At 50.5% G+C, this 23,645-nt stretch overlaps 1 protein-coding gene across 4 annotated transcripts in view; it reads left to right on the top strand.

The window, feature by feature from the left end:
- The window catches only part of PHC2 (polyhomeotic homolog 2), a 103,042-nt gene that overhangs the window by 41,457 nt on the left and 37,940 nt on the right, over positions 1-23,645 (top strand). For 2 of the 4 annotated variants that reach the window (XM_057540820.1, XM_057540816.1), the window contains exons 2-7: positions 10,991-11,197; positions 13,807-13,965; positions 15,777-15,854; positions 16,303-16,467; positions 18,410-18,562; positions 19,685-19,997. In XM_057540820.1, the coding sequence (XP_057396803.1) occupies positions 11,045-11,197; positions 13,807-13,965; positions 15,777-15,854; positions 16,303-16,467; positions 18,410-18,562; positions 19,685-19,997 (1,021 nt within the window). In that variant the 5' untranslated portion in view covers positions 10,991-11,044. The remainder of the gene's footprint in view (positions 1-10,990; positions 11,198-13,806; positions 13,966-15,776; positions 15,855-16,302; positions 16,468-18,409; positions 18,563-19,684; positions 19,998-23,645) is intronic. The other 2 variants (XM_057540825.1, XM_057540830.1) reach the window with 2 other exon arrangements.

The raw sequence follows: 23,645 nt of genomic DNA, 5'->3' as shown, positions 1-23,645 counted from the left end.
CCAAATTAAATTGGTGAGAACTCACTGGCCCAGAGAGGCCTAGACTGGAATGAGCACAAGTCACTCTGCCTCTTGTGTGTGGACTTGCAACCCTGGTTTCAGATCCTGCGCCCGCCATTTGCAAGCTGCGTGGCCTCACATAAGTTATTGGACCTCTCTGAACCACAGTTTTCTTGTGGGAAAAATGAAGACATAATCCCTGTGTCATAGGTTTGTTGTGAGGAATAAATGAAATCATGCATATCAAGCTCCTGTCCCTGAGCAAGTACCCCCAAAATGGCAAGAATTATCGGTTACCAGCACCAGGCCTAAAGCCACTGGCCTCCTAGTGGATAAAAGATCATTCACATACAGACCAAGAGTCTTCGTGACAGGAGGTACCACTTCTATCCCAGGGAACCTATCTCTCTATAATCTATCAAAGCCCCATTTCCTAATCTCCTCATAGGGGATGTAAAAGGAAACTCTAAAGGAGGAAGGCTACACTCTTGGAATAAGCTCTGGGGGGAGCGTGCTCAGGTGGCAGTGCCCCAGTATAGCCCCCGCTTCTCCAAGGTACTCTTGACCCTGGTGTTCACAGAGTGAGCTAACTTCTTAACCTCAAGTGCTACAAAGAGTCAAGAGATACCTGTAGAACCACTGGGTAGGTCTGAGGTATATCCAGTTTGGAGCGTAGGACAAGAAGAAGAGAAAAAAAGGCTGGTGAAGACTTTATAGATAAATTTCCATGCCCTTGAACAATTACCTTGAAAGCCTGGCTGTTTCCCACGATCCCTGTCCTGGCTTAGTTATGCTTGTCAAGAAGTAGCAGTGGCAGAAAGACTAGCCTACCATGGTTTAACCCAGCATCGGGCCAGTTCAAGGTTGAGATGGAGTAGCAGAAAATGACATGCTCTGGAAATGGGGGAGGGAGGTGTGCATGTGTGCTCTGTGGAGAAACTTAGTACAGAGAGGCTTTTTATAGAGGTCTTTTTATAGCCTTGACTCCTGAGATTTCTCTCTATAAATCCCAGGAATGCAGAGCTCTACTAAAACTAAACAAGGAAGAATTGACTAAAACCATAGCATGAAGAATTTACTTTGTCACCAGACATACAAAAGAAGGTTTTTCTAAGTTTGAGGTTATTGATGGAAATTAAAGTGTCTTCCTCTCAAGAAATAGTCTTCTTTTACCCTACCCCAACCTACTCCCTCTCTGTGCCATAATCTAGGTGGCTTCAAACAACAGAAATGCACTGTCCCATAGTTCTGGAGATTAGAAGTCCAATATCAAGGTCTTAATCCAGGTCAGTAGGGCCATGCTCCCTCTAACATACTTCCTTTTCTCTTCCCAGCTTCTGGTGGCCCTGGGTATCCCTTGGCTTATGAAAACATAACTCCAATCTCTGCCTCCATCTTCACATGGCTGTTTTCTCCTTGTGTATGTCTGCCTCTTCACATTGCATTCTTTTATAAGGACACCAGTCAGATTGGATTAGGGGCCTACCCTATGCCAGTATGACCTCATCTTAACTAATTACATCTACAATGACCCTGTTTCCAAATGAGGCCACGTTCTGACATATTGGGGGTTAGGAACTGAACATCTTTTTGAGGGCACACAGTTCAGCCCATAACAGGCAATATCTGAAGTGAGAGAAAAAAGGACATGGATACAGTATATGATGGCTAGCTGGGAAATTAAAGAGATGGATGTCCTAACGTTAGGCACCAACTTAACATAATGATTGGATTCAAGTTTGTCTTCTGGGAAACCAGTAGAATAGCATCCCTCTTTAAACCCTGGAGTTAAGACTGAAGAACCTTTAATAATGTCAATAATAATCATAATTAATATTATCATGACAACAGCAGCTAACATTTTTTAAGTGTCTACTAAGTGCCCGTTACAGTTCTAACTGCTGTCTATGTGTTAACCTATCTAATACTCCAAATAACCCTACAAGGTGGTATTGTTGTCCCAGTTTTACAGGTAAGGAGACTGAAGCCTAGAGCGGCTTTCTAATTTGCTCAGAGTCAAACTGGGAAGCTGAAGGTTGAGCCCAGGCAGGCTGGCTCTAGAGCACGCATTCTTGCTCAATATAGAGATGGGCTGTCTTTAAATCTTATGTTCCTAAAGAGCCTTCTGGAAAAGTGCCCTTTAAAAAAGAGGCAAACATTTAAACAGGTAAAACAGACCATGGTTTTTTATGAAGACACTTTTGAGCGTGACTGTGACTGATGATAAAAATAACTTATGGGATCCTCACTATTTAACATGCTTAAAGTGATCATTTTCCAAATCCCAAATCAGGCTCGCAGCCTTGCCATTCATCACATGCTTACTGTTTGCTAAGTATGGTCCTCAGTGCTTTACAGACATCGCATTTAACCAGCCCATGAGGGAAATGGGGTCTCATTTCACTGCTGAAGAAATTGAGGCCCAAAAGATGACTTAACTTGCTCAAGGACACACGGCTAATGTGTGGCCTGGTTAGAATTTGAAGCCAGGTCTTTCTAACACCAAAGCCCATGCTGTTAGCCAACCTGCTGCAGGTACATGGTCAGCCATGTGGGTGTGCACAGATCAGGGGCCCTGGAAACTACAGCCCGCAGGCCAAACCCGGCCCAGCTCCCTTTTTGTAACTAGTGTTTTGTTGGAACACAGCCCCACTCCACTTAGGACTTGTCTGTGGCTGCTTTTGCCCAGCAGAGTTGCGTGGTCACGGCAGAGCCTAAAATATTTGTTCTCAGGCCCGTTACAGAAGTGCCAGTCCCTGCCATAGACGATGCAGGCTGTACGGCTGCCCCGTCTTAGAGCAGTGAGACTAAAGTGCCTCCACCGCAAAACTCAGTGTTTACATAACGTGGCATTAACTGTATGTTCCGTCCACAAGAGATCAAATCCTTCTTGTTCCTCTTTACATTCTTCAGCCAACCAGCACCAGCTTGTTATGGAAACACTTGCTAAATTACAAAGAAAACAATGAGCTTTCAGAAAAAGTTTGTTCATTTAAATTTATGAGGTTCTGCCCTTAACCAGGTAACTGTGGTTAACGTCACCAATGATAGACCTATCGATAACATGTATCCCTTGAGATGAGGCGCTGGGAAGGACACGACATCACTTCTGTGGTATTTTTGCCCAAAAAAGGCTAACCTCGTTCTAATCATGAGAAAAAAAAAAAAAAAATACACCAAACAAACTCAAATTGAGGGGCAGTCTAGAGAATAATTGACCAGTACTCGTCAAAAATGTCAATGGCATGAAAGACAGGACAAGACTAAACTGGCACAGATTGGAGGAGACTAAGGAGGCATGACAACCAAATGCTATGTGATATCCTGGACCAGAAGAAGGACCAAATAAGGTCTGTAATTTGTTTAATAATAGTGTATCTATGTGACATTCCTGGTTTTAATCATTATACTGTGGTTCATAAGAGTATATAGGAACTCTTGGCTATTTTCCCAACTTTTCTGTAAGTCTAAAATTATTTCAAAGTACAAAATAAAATAAATAAATGCATCCCAGGGCTTTCTTAAAATTTTTTTTAATTTATTTGTTGGGTTCTGTTTCACGATGAAATTGTTCGATTTTGATGGCTAGGACTGTGTGGTCAGTTTTAACTTCTCATCCTTCATTTCTGCTTTGTGAGCCCTCATTTATTTGCTTGGGTTTCTAGAGACACTAAAGGAGACAACATGCAGAGGACTGGGGAGAGAGAGGGAACTTTCTGCAGTGGTTTGAGCTGAATCCATTTGGACTGCTTCCAATGTATCAGTAACCTCAGACAGCTGCCAGAGGCATAATCAGATCAGTGCAAATCAGGACACTTAGGTTGATTCAGTAACTAAGGAGGCATAAGGAGGCCTCCCCTCAGGCCCCTGAGTCTAGAGAGCCTGAACACTTTGCTAATACTGACTTATTCCTGGACAGAGAAGCAGCCAGAGGAGAGGCAGAGCCATAGCAAAGAACAGCATCGCCTGCCTCTTCAAACTCTGTCCCCCGAGCCATTGCAGGGGTGATAACAGCAGCAGCCTCTGTTGGGGGGGGGGGGGGAACTAGACCTCTCATCGCCTGTCGGTCTCCGCTTCCATAAGAGAAGCCCACCCCACTCTGCCCCAGGGCTTTAAGCTCCATTTGGAGGGCTCCGTTTTCAGTTTCTTTCCCCTCTACTTCCCTGGAACCTCTGTCACAGCTGTAATCCGCAGCAAATGGATTTCCCTGACCCTCGGGACAAAGGCCTAGTGTTCTCCAGACTTGGTGGCTCCTGGGAGGGCAGGACCATCAGCACTTCTCCAGCTGCCGGTCTCAGGCCCTCTGGGCAGCAGAGGCCTGTAATCAGATCCCTGTCTGGAGCTGGTTACAGTCAGCACATCACTCAAAGTGGTCCCTCGCGGTTGGGAGGGGAAAACTGACTAAAGTACGTACGAATCGCAGCCTTCCGAGCTCCGGCTCACACAAAACCACACAGTGAGTTGGAACCCAGAGAAAAACAGACTCTCAGTTCTAGACGTTATAGCCATTAATCAGATTTGGCTTGGGTTCATAGTGGGAGTCCACAGGGATGGGTGGCCTTGGGGGGAGAAGTAAGGAACTAGTTAGAAGGAGGAATAAGGGTAGGAATTAACAGGAAATTCAATAGGGGTGTGTAAAATGCTTAAAGCCTAGCGAGTTTAAGTGTTCAGATTTTCTAACGTGGGGCCCCAGTTCGGGGTGCTAGGAGACTCCACATGTGCCTCGGTGGCCCTCACTGAGCCTTCAGAGCTTTGAGCCCACAGAGCAGAGCTTTGAGGCAGAAGGCCTTGAAAGCTTGGGTTCAAAGAGGGGAACTATAGTAGAAAAAGTTTGAAAGCTGCTGTATTGTTCCACGCTTCCTAATTAATTCTGTTTCTTTGCAACACAAGTTCCCTTCCACCAGGAGACCAGTGAGAAAGTGACATATGGCAGGACCCTAGCTTCAGATTTCCCCTTAGGGCAAACTCCAGCTCTCTGGTTGAGCAAATCCCCACCATGAGTCCAGCCGGTTTTCTGGGGGTGCCTCTGTGTTCATGCTGCTGCAGGACAGTCAGCGGAGCCCTATCTCCTTGAATGACTCACTTCCCCAAAAACTAGGGTTCTTTTGCATAGGAAAAACAAGGGAGATTGTGGTAATGTTCGGTTTCTTAAATTGACTGGTGGGTACACTTGTGTATTATCCTTTGTATATTATATATAGAGAGAGGTTATTTTGTAAGTATACAATATTTAATAGACATTAATTAATAATTAGGGATTAAATTCAGCAATCGCAATTCCTTAACGCCTCTGAAAATCTAGTATGCTCCAATGTAGACTTTGGCCAATGTCATTGAAATAATTGCTCAAGGTGAGATCATGGGTGAGGTCTCAGAGGGTGTAGTGTGGGAAGAGCTCTGGCTTTGGTGTCAGACTTGGTTTTGCATCCTAGTTCTGTGATGATCTTAGATAAGTTACTTTGATAAGTTCTTCATTGACAAAATTGGCATAATACCTACCCCATAAGGGAGGTCATGTGTATATATAAAGCACTTACTATAGTGCTTGACACATAATAGGTGCTCAATAAATAATCAATATTATTAGTGTAGATACCATTGATGGAAGGTACTGAAATTAAATCACCAGCGCTATATGTTTTAAAGTAGTTGGCAAGAATTCTGAAGATGAGGTAGAAATTAAGCAGAGCTTTCCAGTGAGAGGTAGGATGGAGTACAGTGTGTTTCAAGCAATTTTGTTCAACAAACATTTATGGAATAAAACACTAGGTATATACGGGAAAACAGGATACGATCCCTATTCTCCAGGAGTTCAGAGTCTACTGGGGAAGACAGACACATAAGTAAATCACTTTCTTGTGATGACAAGTGCTAGGAGAGAGGTAAGCACAAAGTGTCTTGGGGTAAGTCAACCAACTGGATGGCTTTAAGAAAGAAATTAGGACCCAGTGTGAAGCAAGAGAAGTGTTAGAGGACGCTGCATTCAGTGAAGGTTTCACGGAAGAGACACAAGTTGTTCTGATGATCTAAGGAGCTGGTTAAGCGAAAAATGGAAGGCAGGCATTTCAGGGGAAGGGAACAACATGAGTAAAACCACAGAGGTAGGAAATAGCCAGTTTGGTGGTTCCTCAAAAAGCTAAACATTGAACTCCCATATGGTCCAGCACTTCCACTCTTAAGTATATACCCAAAAGAACTGAAAGCAAGGACTCAAACAGATACTTGTATACCAATGCTCATGGTAGTATTATTCACAATGGCCAGAATATGGAAACAACCCAAGTGTCCATCAGCAGATGAATGGATAAACAAAGTGTGATATATACATACAATGGAACATTATTCAGCCATAAAGAGGAATGAAATTCTGATACATGCTACAACATGGATGAACCTTGAAAACATTATGCTAAATGAAATAAGCCAGACACAAAAGGACAAATATTACACGATTCCACTTATATGAGATTTCTAGCATAGACATTCATGGAGACAGAAAGTAGATGAGAATTTACCAGGGGCTGGGCAGGGGGGAGAGAGGAATGGGGAGTTATTGCTGAATGATGACAGAGTTTCTCTTTGGGGTGGTGAAAATTCTGGAAATAGATAGTGGTAATGGTTTCACAACATTATGAATGGGCAAGTTTTATGTTATATATGTTTTACCAGGATAAACAAGTTAAGAAATAATGACGGTGTACCTCTACCTCACACCATATACAATAATTAATTCAAAATGGATCAAAGACCTAAATGTAAAAATTAAAACTATAAAACTCTTTGAGAAGAACCTAGGTGTAAACCTTCAAAACATTGGATTAGGCAATGGCCTCTTAGATATGACAGCAACCATAAAGAAAAAGTTAAATTGGACTTCATCAAAATTAAAGAGCAGAGGAGGTAATCATGAGCACGTGGGTGTGTGGTCTCTGGGAGAAAAAAAGCAGATCTACCAAACCAGAGCAGTGAACTCACATTGTAGAATATAAGGTTAGAAAAGTGGGATGAAGCTAAGAGATTAATCCTAACCCACATATACCACCCCCAAATAGGTATTCTCATTACCCAGTTTTGCAGACTAGGAAACTAAAACTAAGAGAGGTAAACTGCATTGCCCAAGGCCATACAACTAGTCACAGTAGAGCTAGCATTCCCAGAGCTAGGATTGCCTGACTCCTAAGTCCATGCTCTGTCTCCTTCAGCACTTTGCCTCTCCTGGGAAGATGGAGAGACCAGAGAATGGGCAGAGGGAAGGGCTGGCCATCTGTTCCCCAACAGCAGTAACTACCCAGCGGAAGTGTCAATCTCGGCACTCACAAAGCCTAGAGTAACCTCCTGCACTTTCCCTCTGTCACACCGCACTCGCTCCTCAACACACCGCTCTTCTGAACGCCAGCAGGTGTGGTCTCATCGCTCATTTGGCATAGGGTCAGCAATATTCTTTGTATCTTTAAATTTGTACTTCGTGCCCAGTCCCTACCAACTAAGAAACAGAGTCCAGAGTTAAGGAACAGGCTTCAAAGGATTCATGAACCTCTACAATTGTAAGTACATTTTTTTACACATCTGTGCATTTTTTCCCGGGCAAGAGGCCTTAGGTTTTACCGTTTCTAATATGCCTTCAAAAGTTATGAACCCGAAAAGGAGGATCCATGTCATCTCCCTCTTTTCAATTCCCAGTACTTAGCAAACATACCCCACATGCGGTAGATGTTCAGATTGCGGGAAAACTAGGAGCGTGTTTATTCGGGAACGTTCTAGAAGTGGTTGACAAGGAGTGGAAGGTGGGACTGGGCAGCTTTATGCTGTGAAAGCAGAGCAAGCGTGGGTTCAGGTAGCTCAAATGTTACCTCTCCTTTGAAGTGGTCCCTAGTCTCTTAGGCAGAGTCTGTCCTTCCCTCCTGTGTGCTTTGCAGGAGAGACAGAGAGGCAGCCAGAGAGAGAGAGTGCGTGTGCACTGGAGAGACAGCGGTAGCCATCAAAAGTGGGAGCTGGAACGGGGAGAACCGGCCAGCCAGTGAGAAGGGGAGGGGAGGGAGCATGCGCTGTCCGGAGAGTAAGGGCATGTGCATGGGAATGAAAGAGAGGATGTGCCTCATCAGGCCTGGGGGAGTGAGATGGCCAGGCAGGGGGACCACGAGAGAGGGGAGGGAGCTGGAGCCAGGGGATGGGGCCCAGAGTGAGCTGGCTGCAGCTGGGAGAGGGTCTGGGAGAGAGAAAAGAGGGCAGGAGTGGGGAGAGAGCTCATCTGAGTAACCAGAGCAGCCCTCCAGGGTCAATGGAATGAGGGCTAGAGGGCGGGGGTAGGGGGGGATATGCACGTGTCCAACAGAATCAGACAGAGAGGTGAGTGTGAGCACACAGGAGGGTGGGGAAAGAGAGGGCGGGCGTGAGCACAGGGGTGAGAGAGGATAGGGCTGAGGAGGCAGCGGCAAGAATGGGAAAACCAGGGGCTGGGGGCAGAAATTAACAAGACAGAAGAGGGGGAAAGCGGAAGAGGGGGTGCAGAAGCCAAGAACGAGGTGATGAAGAGAGGAGGGAAAGGCATGCTTGTTAGCAGAAGGAAGGGGGCAGGCGGGCAAGAGACCTCAGGAAACATATTGTGTCCCCACGTTGCTAAGGTCAGTCTGTCTGTCTGTCTGTCTCTCTCTCTCTCTCTCTTTCTCTCTCTCAGGGAGCAGTTGCTGTCTTGCCTGTGCAGTTTTTCCATAAACAAATGCCATACTTTCTTTAGAATGTTGTCTTGTTTTATTTCTCATCAAGGATTGAGTATACACTGTGCCCAAGATCTGTCCTAGCTGCTGCAAAAGAGAAAAAAAAACAGAGCTGAGGCTTGATCATCCAGGATGTAGACTGCCCTCTCCTTAATTTGCTGTGGCTTCTGCCTTGTTTTATTTTATTTGTTTATGGTTATAGGGATTAATACTTCTGTTGAGATTTCCTAGGGTGGGATGCAAAGCAAGACCTGAAACCCAATTCTGATCGACAGTTTGGGAAAGGGAGGTGGGGCATTGAACTAAGAAGAGACTTTGAGATTCTGTGGGATATTCCAAGTTTGAATATAACTCCCATTTACTGATTTGTTGCTCGGTGAGCCTCAAAATTCCAGCGGAGCCTCACCTCGACAACTAGGTTGTCAGTTTCTGCAAGATCAGAATTATGCCTTCTACTGCTTTCTATCCAGCCAATGCTTCCTTCCATGGAGCATAAAATAAGGTAGATTCAAACTGAGCAGGGCACAGGAAATACTTGTAGACTTGGCTGTTTCTTCAGCCTGCACCACCATCATCATCATAAGCATCCTTAACAAGTGAGTAGCCAAAATGAGGCCCAGAGCTGAGTGCAGTTCAGGACAGAGAGAATTCATGGAGGATGGCCTTGCCCTGTGGCAGTCCAAGCAGACATATAAAAATTAGGGGAAATCACTGCTTAAGGACCCAGGTCATGAATGCTGCTTGCTTTGCCTTGGAAGCCATAGGCCTCTGAACTTCAACTTGCTGCCTGCCCACTGGGAGTAACCTGGATTTCCTCACCCCCAACATTCCTGTCTTTGAACCTTCATCTACACTTTTTGCAGCCCATGGTAAAAACCCACCCAGGCTGAGGAAGGCATCCTGAGGAATGCTGACAACCTCCAAACGGAGCGCATTGGGAAGAAGATGGCAGGACGTTAATGACTATTTTAGTTCTTTGCACTAATGTTCTCAATACTGTGAAAAAATCGTATTATTTTCTTCGTTTATTAAGTTGGTATAATCTTCTGCAAGCAGAGAACTGAATGTCTATGATGGGATGACAAAGAAGTGTTGTTTTTAGGTGTAAGAAGGAATGGGTAGAAGGAAAAGCATATATATATATATATATATATATATATATATATATATATATATATATATATAAAATTAGGATTTTAGGAATAGCATGAAAGAAGAAAAAGAGAGGAACTTGACCTAGGACATGGGCATGACCTTCCCACCACTCCTTCCTTCTCTCCCAGCCCTTCTCCACTCCTTGCCTCAAGGGGATGCGCAGTTTCCAGTTCTGAATCCCAATCATAGGCTGGTCCCTGAAGGAATTTCTGGCACTTCTACCCTTAGTGACTGGGATAGAAGTTCCAGGAGGCTCTGCCAGTTCCACCTTGGAAGAGGATTGATCTACTGGAACCGGACAGTGGGAAACAGGCTGGGGACAGTTTTCATAACCACAACAACAGACAATGCATAAGGAACACTCAATATATGCTCGACACCCCACTAAGCGCTTTGTATTGTTAATTTACTTTATCCTCACAACAATCCATACACTCTTGTGTCTGCCAGATTAAGACAGAAGGTTAGAGAAGTGTGACTTGCCAAGGTTTCCCAGCTGGTAAGTGGCAGAGCCAGGACTCAAACCTAAGTCCTTCTGAATCCAAAACCTGTGATTTTCACCAAATTGCTCAACGTGGTGCCCTGCTCAGCATTAGATCAGAGAGCACTCAGTGAGTACTTCAGGAAGGAAACAGACTCCAAACATACTCAAAGCTCTTCTGGTTGGAAAACAAAACAAAATAAACACTGCAGTTTATTTTATTGCCTCTTTTCTCTCATTCTGTTCTCTCTAGATTTTGGATCCCACTTCTTTCAAGAACTGCCTATATAAATATGGACAAATAATAATTTCTTTGATGTCCAGTTTCTCTACCCCAGTGATGAAAAGTTTGATGGTGTGAGGAATAGTCCCTAAGATCACTGCTAGGAAGCCCATCGCAGGGGATCCTCCTTGGCTGTTTTTCATCTCTAGTAGAATAAGAGTCGTAAAATTTAGATTAGGCTGACCTGATTTCACACCTCGCCTAGTGAGCCAAGCCTAGCCCTGTCCTGATGGCAGGGGTGGCTCAAGACCTCAGTTCAGAAGTAGTCCCACACAGGCTGGTAGAGAGCGGATGCCTATGTGTGTATTCTCTAGAACACGTTTGTTAAGCATTTCCCTTCTGCTTCTTCCCTCCCAGCACCTGCCTGCTCATCTGCCACCTGAGCACCCTGACTGTGCCCTCCCGTAGGCCATGGAGAACGAGCTGCCAGGCCCCCATACGTCTAGCAGCGCAAGTGTCGCCAGCAGTACCAGCGGCGTCAGTAGCAGCAGTGGCGGCAGTGGCCGCCCCACGGGCCCCCAGATTTCTGTGTATAGTGGCATTCCTGACCGGCAGACTGTGCAGGTAAAACGCCACCTGATTAATCATCTCAGGGCTAGCCAGGAGGACGTGTTGGCATGGTCTGGTAGGACAGCCGGGGTGCTAAATCTAGAATGGGCATAAGGGCGTATGTCAGTGGGTAAATATTTGTGCATCATTAGAGGAGTAGTGATACTAGATGGATTCAATCAGGGAAGGTTGGGGAGAGTGGGAATACTTAGCAGATCCGAAAATTCCTTATCTGGTGACTCAGATCCCACAGTGCCGTTTGGGGAGGATAAACATGTGAAATCATAAAGGACACACAGGTGAAAACAGCAAAGAGAAAAAATGACTAGAATCTGCTCAGCCACAACCTAGATCCCCTACCTAAGTGACCACTGCCTTGTACCAAATCTAAGTTTCTTACATATGGAGGACCAAAATAGAACCCCAAACAATCCTTTGTCTTTACAGCTTTTTGCCTTCTTCCCCAAAGCAGCGGTTTGCAAAGTGTCATCTATGAGGCCTTCCGGGTGACTACACACTCTTCCAAAATGCAGTCATGACCATGTTTTGCCATCTGCCATATGCCCCGCACTGTCTGAAGCATTTTGCTTATTTATCTTTTTCTCCAGCTGTGAGGATGGTTATTATTAGGCACAATTCTGTAATTGAGAAAACTGAGGCTCAGAGAAGGTAGTGACTTATCCAGGGTCACCAGGTAAAGACAAAAAATCTGAACCTGAGTCCCCCCAAACCTGTGTTCTTATTCACTACGATGTCTGATTGAGGCTCCTGGATAAACTAGGCAGAAAAGAGGGACCACAGCCGAGAAGCGTTTATTCTAATAGCTTTGCTATTGCAGTTCGGATGTACTAGATGAGTGAGCGTATCCTGCTCTGGCCCTAGGCCCGGATTAGGGGATGGAGGAGAAGCCACAGCAGATGGTGAGAGAGCCTGAAAAGCCTAGTTAAAGGAGACCCCGTCAGTGACTCTGGAGTCTTCCCTCGCCCAGCTCTCTCTGCCTCACACTTAATAAAACCGTGCTTCCATCCTTGCCGCCTCCCCCAGCCTCCTCCTCTGGCCCCTCTGCACATGAGTATTTTAGCACCAATTTCTAGCAGCTGACGTTAGGATGTGCCCTCCTGCCCCGCACCACAGTTCTAGGCAAAAGGGACTTGAGGTTTCTGCTCTGGCAAATGGAGTGACCTAAAGTTGTGTTCCGCACCCAAGCAGAACCATTGGGGTGCCTCCTATTTCTGTTCCTTGATATCCTCCAGTGAGAAAAAGTCCATCTCTACTACTGCTGTCTGGCTGCTTGGGGGTGCTTTTAGGGGTCTAAGGAAAATAAAGAGGCCTAGACAAAGGGAATAAGAAAGAATTCCGGGGAGAACAAGAAATAAAAAGAACTGAGCTCATGTAAACCAGGACCCTCAGAGGGGAAAGTACACTGAAGGAAGTGGGTGGAGGAGTTGGGATGGGGGGTATCTGGGGAGACCCCAGAGCCCATGGAGAATCTGTGGTATCAGCCTGTTTTTACAGAACCCCAAATCTGAGCCCAGAGGTGGTTTTGTCCGAGAGCCGCCAGCCCCTAGGAGTCACGTTAAGCTGGAGAGAGCTAGACTAGAGGCTCACTTGCCTGGGGCAGAACCCAGGACAGGAGCAGCCCTGGAGCCAGGGCAGCAGAGCCAAGGGTGGGAAGTGGGCCAGAGCCTAGCGAGGGCCCATGTAGGGCACCCCATGGGAAGACAGCAGGAGGGTGACCAGGTGAGAAGGGAGGAGAAATGTACGGGGCTAAGGAGAAGAAGGTAGAGGGTCTCATGGCTGGAGGAAAGGCATTTGCTTTTCCTTGTTCCTGGGGGTGGAGGAGAGGCTTTGAGGGATGGGAGGGTGGGAGGGGATCAAAGAGCAGCCTTTTGTCGTTTCCCAGAGACTGTGGCTCAGCCAGTCCCATCGGGAAAGAGGGAACAGCAGTAAGGCCAGGGAATGGGAGATGGTGGCTCAGAAGAGAGAGTGATAGAGAGAAGGAGGGAAAGAGTAAAAGAGGAAGGCGGCGTCCCTGTAGCTGCAGCGTCCCTGCCGTGCAAGGCCAGGGGGACCGTCTCCTGAGGGACCGAAAGGACATCCCAAGCAGCTGGGGGCAGCCCCTGCCGGAAGGGTTTGGCTGGCTGTGTGTTCAAAGCTAGAATAGGCCCCGCTGCGGACTTGTCTCTTTCTTCCCACCCCTGTCCTCCTCTCGGCCTTGTTGAACTTCAGTTCCCTCTGTCATCATCATCCCCGCGGTCCAGTTAGACTCATCTGAGGCTGCAGATCGGCGGGGAAGGGGGTACCTAACAAGCCTGGCGTGGGACCCAGTGTCACCGGAGGCTTGAAGGACTCCCGTCTCCTGAGCTCCCACTGCCCCGAGAGTTGGTGGTAGCGGCTTGTGTAGCCCATATCGGGGAGGAGCAGGGAGCACGTGTGCTGAGGAGAGCCGCTAGATAGGCAAGGCAGGAACGTGTGGAGCTTTGCACACAGTCGTCTCCCCGGCTCCCTGGCGAGTGGGGATCGCAGGCCTGGTCCTTATCTGAGCAGCTGGGGAGAGAGGGGGTTGAGCAGGCTTGGCCGCAGCGCGGGCTCTTCCCCTGCCACCCCCGCCCTGCCCTCTGCAGGTGATCCAGCAAGCCCTGCACCGGCAGCCCAGCACGGCGGCCCAGTACCTGCAGCAGATGTACGCAGCCCAGCAGCAGCACCTCATGCTGCAGACGGCGGCCCTACAGCAGCAGCACCTCAGCAGCGCCCAGCTCCAGAGCCTCGCGGCCGTGCAGCAGGTAAGACGACGTCGCAGGAGCGCCGCAGATGCCCCCGAAGGAAGGGGCAGGAAAAGCAAGCACTGCACGCGTGTGCCCATGCGTCCTCACAGAACCACTGCAAAGTGGGTGTGATCATCACCCTGAGTCCTCTGACAGACGAGGAGAGAGGTTCTGAGAGGCTAAGCGCCTCGCCCGAGGCCACACAGCTCTCAAGCGGGGCGGCTGGACCTCTCCGCCCACCTCGCCCGAGGAGGGACTGGCGGGGACCTGCCTCCCTGCCTCACCACACTGCAGGGATGGGGCCGAGGGTGCGAGGAGGTGTCCACAGGAGAAGGCCATTGCCCATTCCGCTGGCCTGTCTGCCCTCAGTGGCCGAGAAGAGCCCAGTCACGCATTCGACAATGTTTATGCACCTGCTGCATGCCAGGGTTCATGTCGGGCACCGAGCACGCCGTGGACCCTGTCCTCTTGCAGCCTGTAGTGGGGAGACAGCAAGTAGTCAGAAACACAAATAGACGAGGAGACAAAGTAGCTCACTACCAGAGTGCTGATAAGCTCTGCAGAAGAGAAGAGCAGCCTGCTGTGGCTGAGTAACAAAGAGGCCCGCCTTACGCTGCGTGCAGCTGCTGGGGAGCGGGGAGCCTCAGCTGCTGGGGAGGGGGGAGCCTCAGCTTGTGGGGAGCGGGGAGCCTCAGCTTGTGGGGAGGGGGGAGCCTCAGCTGCTGGGGAGCGGGGAACCTCAGCTGGTGGGGAGCGGGGAGCCTCAGCTGCTGGGGAGGGGGGAGCCTCAGCTGCTGGGGAGGGGGGAGCCTCAGCTTGTGGGGAGGGGGGAGCCTCAGCTGCTGGGGAGGGGGAGCCTCAGCCGCTGGGGAGCGGGGAGCCTCAGCTGCTGGGGAGGGGGGAGCCTCAGCTTGTGGGGAGGGGGAGCCTCAGCCGCCGGGGAGGGGGGAGCCTCAGCTGCTGGGGAGGGGGGAGCCTCAGCTTGTGGGGAGGGGGGAGCCTCAGCTGCTGGGGAGGGGGGAGCCTCAGCTGGTGGGGAGGGGGGAGCCTCAGCTGCTGGGGAGGGGGGAGCCTCAGCTTGTGGGGAGGGGGGAGCCTCAGCTGCTGGGGAGCGGGGAACCTCAGCTGGTGGGGAGCGGGGAGCCTCAGCTGCTGGGGAGGGGGGAGCCTCAGCTGCTGGGGAGGGGGGAGCCTCAGCTTGTGGGGAGGGGGGAGCCTCAGCTGCTGGGGAGCGGGGAGCCTCAGCTGCTGGGGAGGGGGGAGCCTCAGCTTGTGGGGAGGGGGGAGCCTCAGCCGCCGGGGAGGGGGGAGCCTCAGCTGGTGGGGAGGGAGAGCCTCAGCCGCTGGGGAGGGGAGAGCCTCAGCTGCTGGGGAGGGGGGAGCCTGTCTGCTGGAGGAACAGTGAAACTGACACTGCGGGCTGAGAAGAAGCTGGCCACAGGGAGGACGCAGGCTGGACATTCCAGACAGTACGTGCCCGGTGCTCCACTTGGGGGCCGGTGAGCCGGGTATGATAGAGCGGGTGCGGGGGGGCGGGAGCTGAAGAGAGCTGGAAACATTGGTAACAGTCAGAGCTGACGGTTCGAGCGCTTATACATAAATGCTCAGCCTCGTGTAATCCTTTCAGCAATCCTACAAGGTAGATAATGTGGTTATCCCCACCTTATACAAGAGGAAACTGAGGCACTTGCTTGAGGTCACACGGATGAGCCAGAGTAAGGGTTTGACTCCACACCACTGCCCTATAGTGCACCCTGCGGCAGGTGAGAGCCGGGGGGGATGCCTGGAGGAGGTCTGGGCCTCTAGTGATGAGAATTCTCCTTTCCTAGGCAAGCCTGGTGGCCAGCAGACAAGGGAGCACCTCAGGCAGCAGTGTGTCTACACAGACCCCCTCCCAGTCCTCCTCGGTGAGTAGGATGGGGAGCAGCTGGCAGAGCCCACAGCTCCAGGACCGGCTCCTTCCTCTTCGCCCAAAGTTCTCTTGGGCTTCCAGACCCAACTCTGGTGAATCCTTAGCCGTGCAGAACCATGGCTGGAACCTGTTACTCTTGCCAGAAAGAACAAGTGCATGCCGCTTTCTAACTTCTTTTAATAATTCCCCGTCCTCTTTCCAATGTCAAGGCCCTCTGTTCATAGCTCAGTCCTCTCCCCATCAGATCCTCCCTGCAGCTCTGCACATAAGCCAGAGATGCAGCAGTGCTGGGAGAAGATCCAGGGCCCACAGATCAGAGCTGGTCCTAAAGAAGGCTGAATCCACCAAGGGACAGAAGAGGCAGAGAGAAAGAAATGGATGAAGGGGTGCAGAGTTAACCCACAGAACCTCCTGTTTCCTACTTCACGTGTCTCTCTCCTCAGATCAATCTGGCAGCCTCCCCAGCAGCAGCCCAGCTCATCAACCGGGCTCAGAGTGTCAACTCAGCAGCAGCCTCAGGCATCGCCCAGCAGGCTGTGCTCTTGGGCAACACGTCTTCCCCAGCCCTGACTGCAAGCCAAGCACAGATGTATCTGCGGGCACAGATGGTGAGTCCCCAGCCTGGGCCACAGCTCAGGTGGGCCGGGAGGACGGAGGCAGAGAAGTTGGGAGCTGGGCAGTTAGAGAAGCATGGGGATTAGGGAAGGGTGGGGAAGGAGCACTAGGGGGACAGTTGGCAGGAAAGAAGGGGTGGCATAAAGAAGGCGGCCTGGAAGGCTGAGCGGGAGCTTTGGTACAAGCTCCACGACTCAAGGAAAGGTGGGGCTCCAGGCCGAAATAAAGTTACCCATGATGCCTCCTTTCCCTCCCCTCCTAGAGTGAAACAGAACTATCCTCTTCTTATCAGAAACCACTCCCTAAAATCAATTAGGGTAGAGAATGCAGGGATCTGTGCCCAGGTGGTCTGTACACTCAGACACATAAGATAAGCAAGCGCACAAACATTCAAGTACCCTACAGAAGTGGGGTCTTACCCCACTGGGACAGTGTTTGCAGGGACTGGCCACCAGTAGTTCAGGGTCAAAAGTGTGTTCCAGCCCAGGTGGTGAAGGTGGCAGCCAGCTCCAGGACATGCGGCTGCTCCACTGCCTTCCCAGCTGGGCTCCCATTCCCATCAGGGTCACCCTGTCAACCATTCATCAGGCGGGCTTGCTTGGGCCGAATGGACTCAGGACGGCATCAGTCCTGGACACGCATACCTAGAGTCCCCCCTTTACACCTGTCGCTAAGGTGCAAAGGCCCATAGGAAGCTGAGCGGTTCCTAAGATTTAGCAGAATTTCCCATTTGAAAGCAGCAGCATTCGCCCTAGGGGGCAGGAACATCTAGCTCTACGCGGGGCTCAGATCACTGTGAGGCCAGCCTCCCAGCCCCCATTCTGAAGAGTTCTCCCTCCAGCTCCTCGACACACTATCCTAAAGACTGTACAGTCCCACCCCTCCCTCGGCTCCTACAGCCAGGACTTGACACTGGGAACTTTTCTGGGTCCTGCTCCGGCACTTCCGTTCTTGACTCTGAGCTCATTGAGGTGCAGCTCCACTCCCGGGGAACAGCCCGTTAGACACACGTGTGGACTAGACTTCCACTTCTTCAGGGGGCCGGGCAGCCCATGTGACACCGCCCAAACCTGCTCTGTCTTCAGTTTACCCTGACCCTTGTCCTACTTAACTGCCCCCACTGGAGCCCTGCAGCCTGGCCATGTCCCTGCCCAAAGTGGGGTACTCGCGCTCAGAGGAGCAGACATGCTGTCAGACACCGCATGTCCCCTCGGACACTGAGCTAGACTCGCAGGGGCGGGGGTGTCACGCAGAGACCCTCAGTCCCAGCGCTCCACGGAAGGAGATGCAGACACGAGTACAGCTCTGGGTGCTCTGGTTCCTCTACCGCTGTTGTCTCTGCACACGCACGTACACACACACACAAACACATAAATACACACACACACACAAACACATAAATACACACACATACACAAACACACACACATAAATACACACACATACACACACACACACACACACACAGCCTAATCTGAATTTGACTAAAAAATGGCCAAAAGAATGCATCTAATTTGATCTCTTCTGGTGGAGAGTCCTGTTCTGACCCAGACCTGGAGTCCAGAGCAGGTTAGATTTAGAACATGGTCCCTAGGGCATCTGTCTCAGCACAGGGGCCCTGCTCCCCGGGATGCTGCAGAGAGGGACTTGAGGGTGTCCTGCGATTGTTGGTCCCTCTGGGGTGAGCTCTTCACAGATCCTTCTGAAGTAAACTTGCCTGGGGTGCAGCCCCAGAATGGCCCCCCACCCCTGGCCCTTCACTGCCCGGCCTGGATCAGACCACGCCGAGCCTTTTGAGATTTTCGGGAGATCCCCTTGGACTCTTTCCCTTTCGTGCCTCCCTGCTTCCCTAGTCCACTCCCTGGCTAAACTGTTGTGTCCTGTGGCTGAGCCCACATTGGGCAGGTAAAAGGCGGCTGTTTCCTGTGATTCCAGGCCCAGCCAGGTAACCTGGTGCAGGTAGCTAGGAGCCTAGGCGGCACTGTTCCTTTGTCCCCTCAGCTCATCTTCACGCCCACGGCCACCGTCGCTACTGTGCAGCCTGAGCTCGGCACTGGCTCCCCTGCCCGGCCCCCCACCCCCGCCCAGGTGAGGACTCCATGCTTGTGGGAGGGCAGGGGGGTGGGCACCCCTGTAGAGGGGCACTGATAATGGGTGTGGGCCCGAGCCCTGGAGGAGCTTTGAATGTCTGGAAAGTTTGGGATGTTCTGGGAAAGCAGGTGGGAGACAGGGCGTCCCAGTGCTCCTAGACTTGCTCCTTAATTCACCGCTGAGAAGGTTTCGGGCACTCTTGACTCTGCTTCGAGCCCCGAACACAGAGCAGGAGTCAGCAGCATGCAGTGAGTGCCAACAACGGTGGTCATCTCTACCTTTTTACCTTACGCCCTCCCCAGGATAACCTCTGTTGTTGTTGCCTCTTAAAAGGAAAATTCCACTCTGGTTACACATGCTAGCACCTCTAGGAATCAGCAAAAATTGCATGGAAGAGGGAGCAAAGATGAGTCCTGGGTCCCTTCCTTCTGCTGGGAGTACCCAGACACTGCAGTGGCTGTAAAGATTCTGTGGGCTCCAGGGGAGAGGAACCATCCCCAGCTACAGAACGGGAGGACCCACCTGGTAGCAAGATTATCAGATTTGTCAGATGTGAGTCTGGCACAGCCTCCGTGTGTCCAGCAGAGGGCACCAGGGACCAGGTTGAGTAAGCATGCCCATCCTGGCGTAAACCTGATCCTGAGGACAGGATAATCCTTGGCCTGGGGGACCTTACTGGTCGATTAACTTTCACTTTTGCCCTGGCCTTTTCCAGTGTGGGAAGCCCCGTGCCCCGCTGTGTCTGGGAATTCTTTCTAAGTGGTGTGCAGCCCATCCTGATAGTTTGGGGGAGGAGGGGAGGTAACAGAAAGGGAGAGACAGCCCGGCCTCCCTGCCTGGGCCTGCCCCAGGAGGGGCAGACATCCCTGCTCAGAATTTAGCTTCTTCTGCTGATGAATCCAATCACTAGCACTCTTTCTGTCCCCTTTAGAAACTCTGCTCCTGGTTCCTCTTTCAGCCCCTGTCTCATTCTCTCTCTCTCTTTCTTTCTGATTTTAACAACCCACTCTCCTGTTCAGCCATTGGTGGATCCATCCCTAACTCCTCCCCTGTATGAATTGTGTGTCGGCATTGCTCCTACCCACATTCTCTGGACTCCTACAGACCCCTCTTTTCCAGGTACAGAACTTGACCCTCCGAACACAGCAGACACCAACTGCAGCAGCCTCGGGCCCTACCCCCACTCAGCCTGTCCTGCCCAGCTTGGCCCTGAAGCCCACGCCGGGTGGTAGCCAGCCTCTGCCTACCCCATCACAAGGCAGAAACACTGCTCAGGGTTCCCCTGCAGGTGCCAAGCCTGGCATAACTGACAGTGTGACGGAGCCACTCAAGAAAGGAGATGGCAACAGCAGTGTGCCAGGGAGCTTGGAGGGTCGGGCTGGGCTCAGCCGAATGGTACCTGCTGTGGCAACCCACCCCCTCATTGCACCAGGTAAGGGCTCCAGGAAGAAGGATCCTATCCCAGGAAACTCAGAAGGACTATGGGTCAGGGGGAAACTTTCAAACTTTCCTTTTTCCCATCGACATGCTAAGATGTCAGCCATGTGTCTCTCTTTCCCCTCCTACAGTCTTGAGATGTTCATCAGCTCCAGATTCTGTTTTAGGCTTCCAGCCTAGCTTTAAAGAAGGAAGCCACATCAGTGGGAATAAACGAGACCTTCTTCACAATGGGCATCATGGTGATTCTCAGGGTACACAATCATAGCTCTTCACTTTGAGAGTGGAGGTTTGGCAGTTAGACTATTTTGAAATTCTTTAAGGGTCAGCCAAAAGGACAGGGGCTAGCCAAAGGCATGTAAGAATCCCACAGGGAGATGAAGAAAAGTGGGAATCTTATTTTCTCATCATTCAACATAGACATTTGTTGACTAATATTCGCCAGTTATGTTGCCAGTTCTGGGTGTGCAGAGATAAATAAGGCGTGGGCCCTGCCCTCCCAGGAGGGCACAGTCTGGAGAGACAGACAAGTACAATGCAATATAAGGTGATAAGTACTGTAATAGATGTGATCACAGAGGCACTATATAGCCTGGCGGAGAGGAGCCGAGAAAGGCTTGCTGGTGACGGTGACACTTGAGAATAAATCTTGCAGATTAAAAAAGTAATAATCCAGCAGATTACTTGTGAGGCAGATTCTGTGAAGGGGATGAATCAGTATTCCCTGGGGCTAGACTCTTTCCCTGCCTGCTAACATTCTCCCAGTGCTGCCTATTGTAGGCAATCTTTAATGAGAAAATCTGCCAAGAGCCCCAGAAGCCAGACTTACCAGTCTCAGGAGCAAGACCAAGCTGTTACAGCACAGAAATGTAGTGGTGGACCACGTGGCTTTGCATTAAAGAGAGACTCACCCTGGTCACATCCCTGAAATAACCACTAACCCTCTGTCCTCATCCAGACTATTTTACCATCCAATCTAACCTGCATTTTTTTTTCTTGAGAGCCTACTTTATGCTTGTTACTAGACTAACCAAGCTGGTCAAAATGTGATTTCTTACCTAAAGGAGTGTGCATTCAAAAGGAGGGAGCCAGATATATAAGCAAATCCATTCGATTTCATAAATACCATTGTAGGAGTAAGTATGAGGTAAGTGTGGGCCCAGGTGGGCACCTCATTGCCAGACAGGAGGGGTCAGAGATGCTGTCCCTCCAAGGAAATGGCACTGAATATTGAAACAGGAGTCATTTCCCCAACAGACAGAGGAGGGGAAGGTATTCTAGACAGACAGGGGGAGGCGAGCTGGGGAGAATCTGAATTCAAGTCCTTTATTCACCCTTTTGAGGCTTCAAGGACAGATGTGGTCTCAGCCTCCAGTGGCCACTCCGAGCTGAGGGAGGCACCTACCTCCCTGCAGAGGCCTGACTGCCCTGTAGCTCCAGGCGTTTCTCCCTGTCCGGCATTGCTTTCTCCAGAGACTAGTCTAGCCTCTTCCTTTTACGAAGAAAGAAACGGAGGCTCAGAGGGTAAAGTCTGGAGGGTCTTACCCTGAGCTGATAGCAGCTGAAACTAGAGCAAGGAGCCCAAATTAACATTTCTTCTCCCTTCCCATGCAACCTACAAACCCTAGAGCAACATCCGGGCTTCAGGACTTCCTGAGAACCCCATTTCTGCCCAGGCCAAAATGTAACCTCTCCCTAGATCTAAGCCAGCCCCCCAGATTCTAAGGACCCTTCAAAGGAAAGACCAGTCCTTAGGGTTCTTCCTAAGGCTCCTAGGCAACCCTGGGGCCTCAAGAAAACTGGACAGAAAGGGGACCAGCCCTGATAAAAACCTCTGATGTAGACTAGATAATATGCTGGGCTTTTTTATGTACCTCACCTCTTTTGACCTTCAAAAGAACCCTGTAAGGTAGATGCTTTTATCCATTTAACAGATGAGAAAACTGAAGCTCAAAGCGGTTACCCAAGAACTTACTATAAGTGTCACTCAAGGTCACATCAGTATTACATGGCAGAACTGGAAACCAATTCCTTGTCTGGCTGAGTCAGATCCTGTGTTCTTAATCATCAAGCCACATTTGCCTCTCTCAGTTCTTACAGTGGGGCTTCCTAGGCCTTTCTTATTCCTGACCCAGAGCTCGAAGAGCCTGACCGTTCTAAGACTGTTCTGGGTTTTACAGAGTCTAGTGGAGGGCTCCTCTTCTCTTGAGCCTGGTAAAGGGGAAGGCCCGTGAGTTACAGATTGAGGTCCAGGGCCCCAGGTGTGGCCTGAGACTTAACAGCATGTGGCTATAGGCAGTACAGAGACCAGTGGTTCCCCAGAACTTTCTACGGAGCAGCTGTGAGCTGCAGACCACAAAGATCATCTCCCCAGTGAGACAAATCAGTAGGCTTTGCATTGTTCCTGTCTCCCACCATCCCCTCCTGTTCTTCCCTTCCTCTCCCACCCCTTCCTCTCCATGAGTCCACTCCTCACCCCCACCGCCCAAACGGAAGGCAGCAGGGACGTTTAAGATGCGGCAGACCCTCTCAGGGCCTCTAGAACCAAAAAAAGGCTGAAATAATCCTCCTGACCTGATGGGGGGCGGCCTGGAGCAGCACCTGCCTTGGGTGCCACAGTTCCCCAAGCGAGGAGGTAACTTCTGGCCTCCTGCCCAGCCAACGGACTGCGAATGAACGGAGGGATCAGAGTGTGTGCGCATGCGTGTGTGCGTGTGTGTGTGTGTGTGTGTGTGTGTGTGTGTGTGTGAGATTGAGAGAGAGAGAGGGATGGGGAGCAGAGTGGCAGGTTTTTGCTATTGGAGCCTTTTTTGAGCTGGCTGGCTGGCTGCCCCCAGGGAAAGTAACCAGTGGAGACTTGTGGCGGAGGCAGTGCGGGGAGGAGGGCAGACAGGACTGCGTTCTCCTGGGGGCTCTTTCCTCCCAGAGCAGGCAAACGCTCTAGTCCCAGCTGGGACTGCTCCCACTGACAGCTGTTTGGGGGCAAAGCCCCTCCCCCATGGCAAGCTCCCTGCTGTTCCTGCTCCTGTCACCTTGGCAACGGGCTTCTTTAGGCTCCGCAAATAGAAAAGGTCCCTTATGCCCTGAAAAGGCGTGGGTTGGTGGGTGGGGGAGGGGAGTAGGAGGCGGAAAGCAGAGCAGAGAGGTTGGGCTTCTTGGTGATCTGAGGACCCAACCAGGAGGGCAGAAGAGGCGCAGGCTGCAAGGTCCCATGGGCCTGGCTTCCAGAGGCGCCAAGACCTGGGGGAGCTGGGCCACAGCTCCTGATAGGAGGCTTGGTTCTTGGAGTCCTCATTCTAGTGGCTAAACTCAAGGCCTTGGATGCACATGCAGGCTCAAAGGTGAGGAGAAAGTGGCTGACCAGGAGGGAGATGCTGTGATAAAAGAGAACTGAAAAGCCTGGGCCCTTTTCACACAATTGTGCTCCAGATGCCAGGTCTTTGTTGTGTCTCTTGGTCCCTCCTCAGGTCTCTGGAAGGAGAGAGAATTCACTGTTGGGAAGGCCTGCCACACAGCGGCTTTGTGTTATCACAGAGAGGGTTTTGTGTCAGGGAGTGGTGATTCTGTCTGTGATAGGCGGGACAATGTGATGGGTGCTGATTCCAGGACTCTTGGGTACCATATTTCCCTCCCAAAGCAGCTG

Source organism: Balaenoptera acutorostrata, chromosome 1 (assembly GCF_949987535.1).
Source record: "Balaenoptera acutorostrata chromosome 1, mBalAcu1.1, whole genome shotgun sequence".
In the NCBI taxonomy this organism is placed as follows: domain Eukaryota; kingdom Metazoa; phylum Chordata; class Mammalia; order Artiodactyla; family Balaenopteridae; genus Balaenoptera; species Balaenoptera acutorostrata.
The sequence above is the reverse complement of the archived record's forward strand: the minus strand, read 5'-3'. Positions and strand labels throughout refer to the sequence as shown.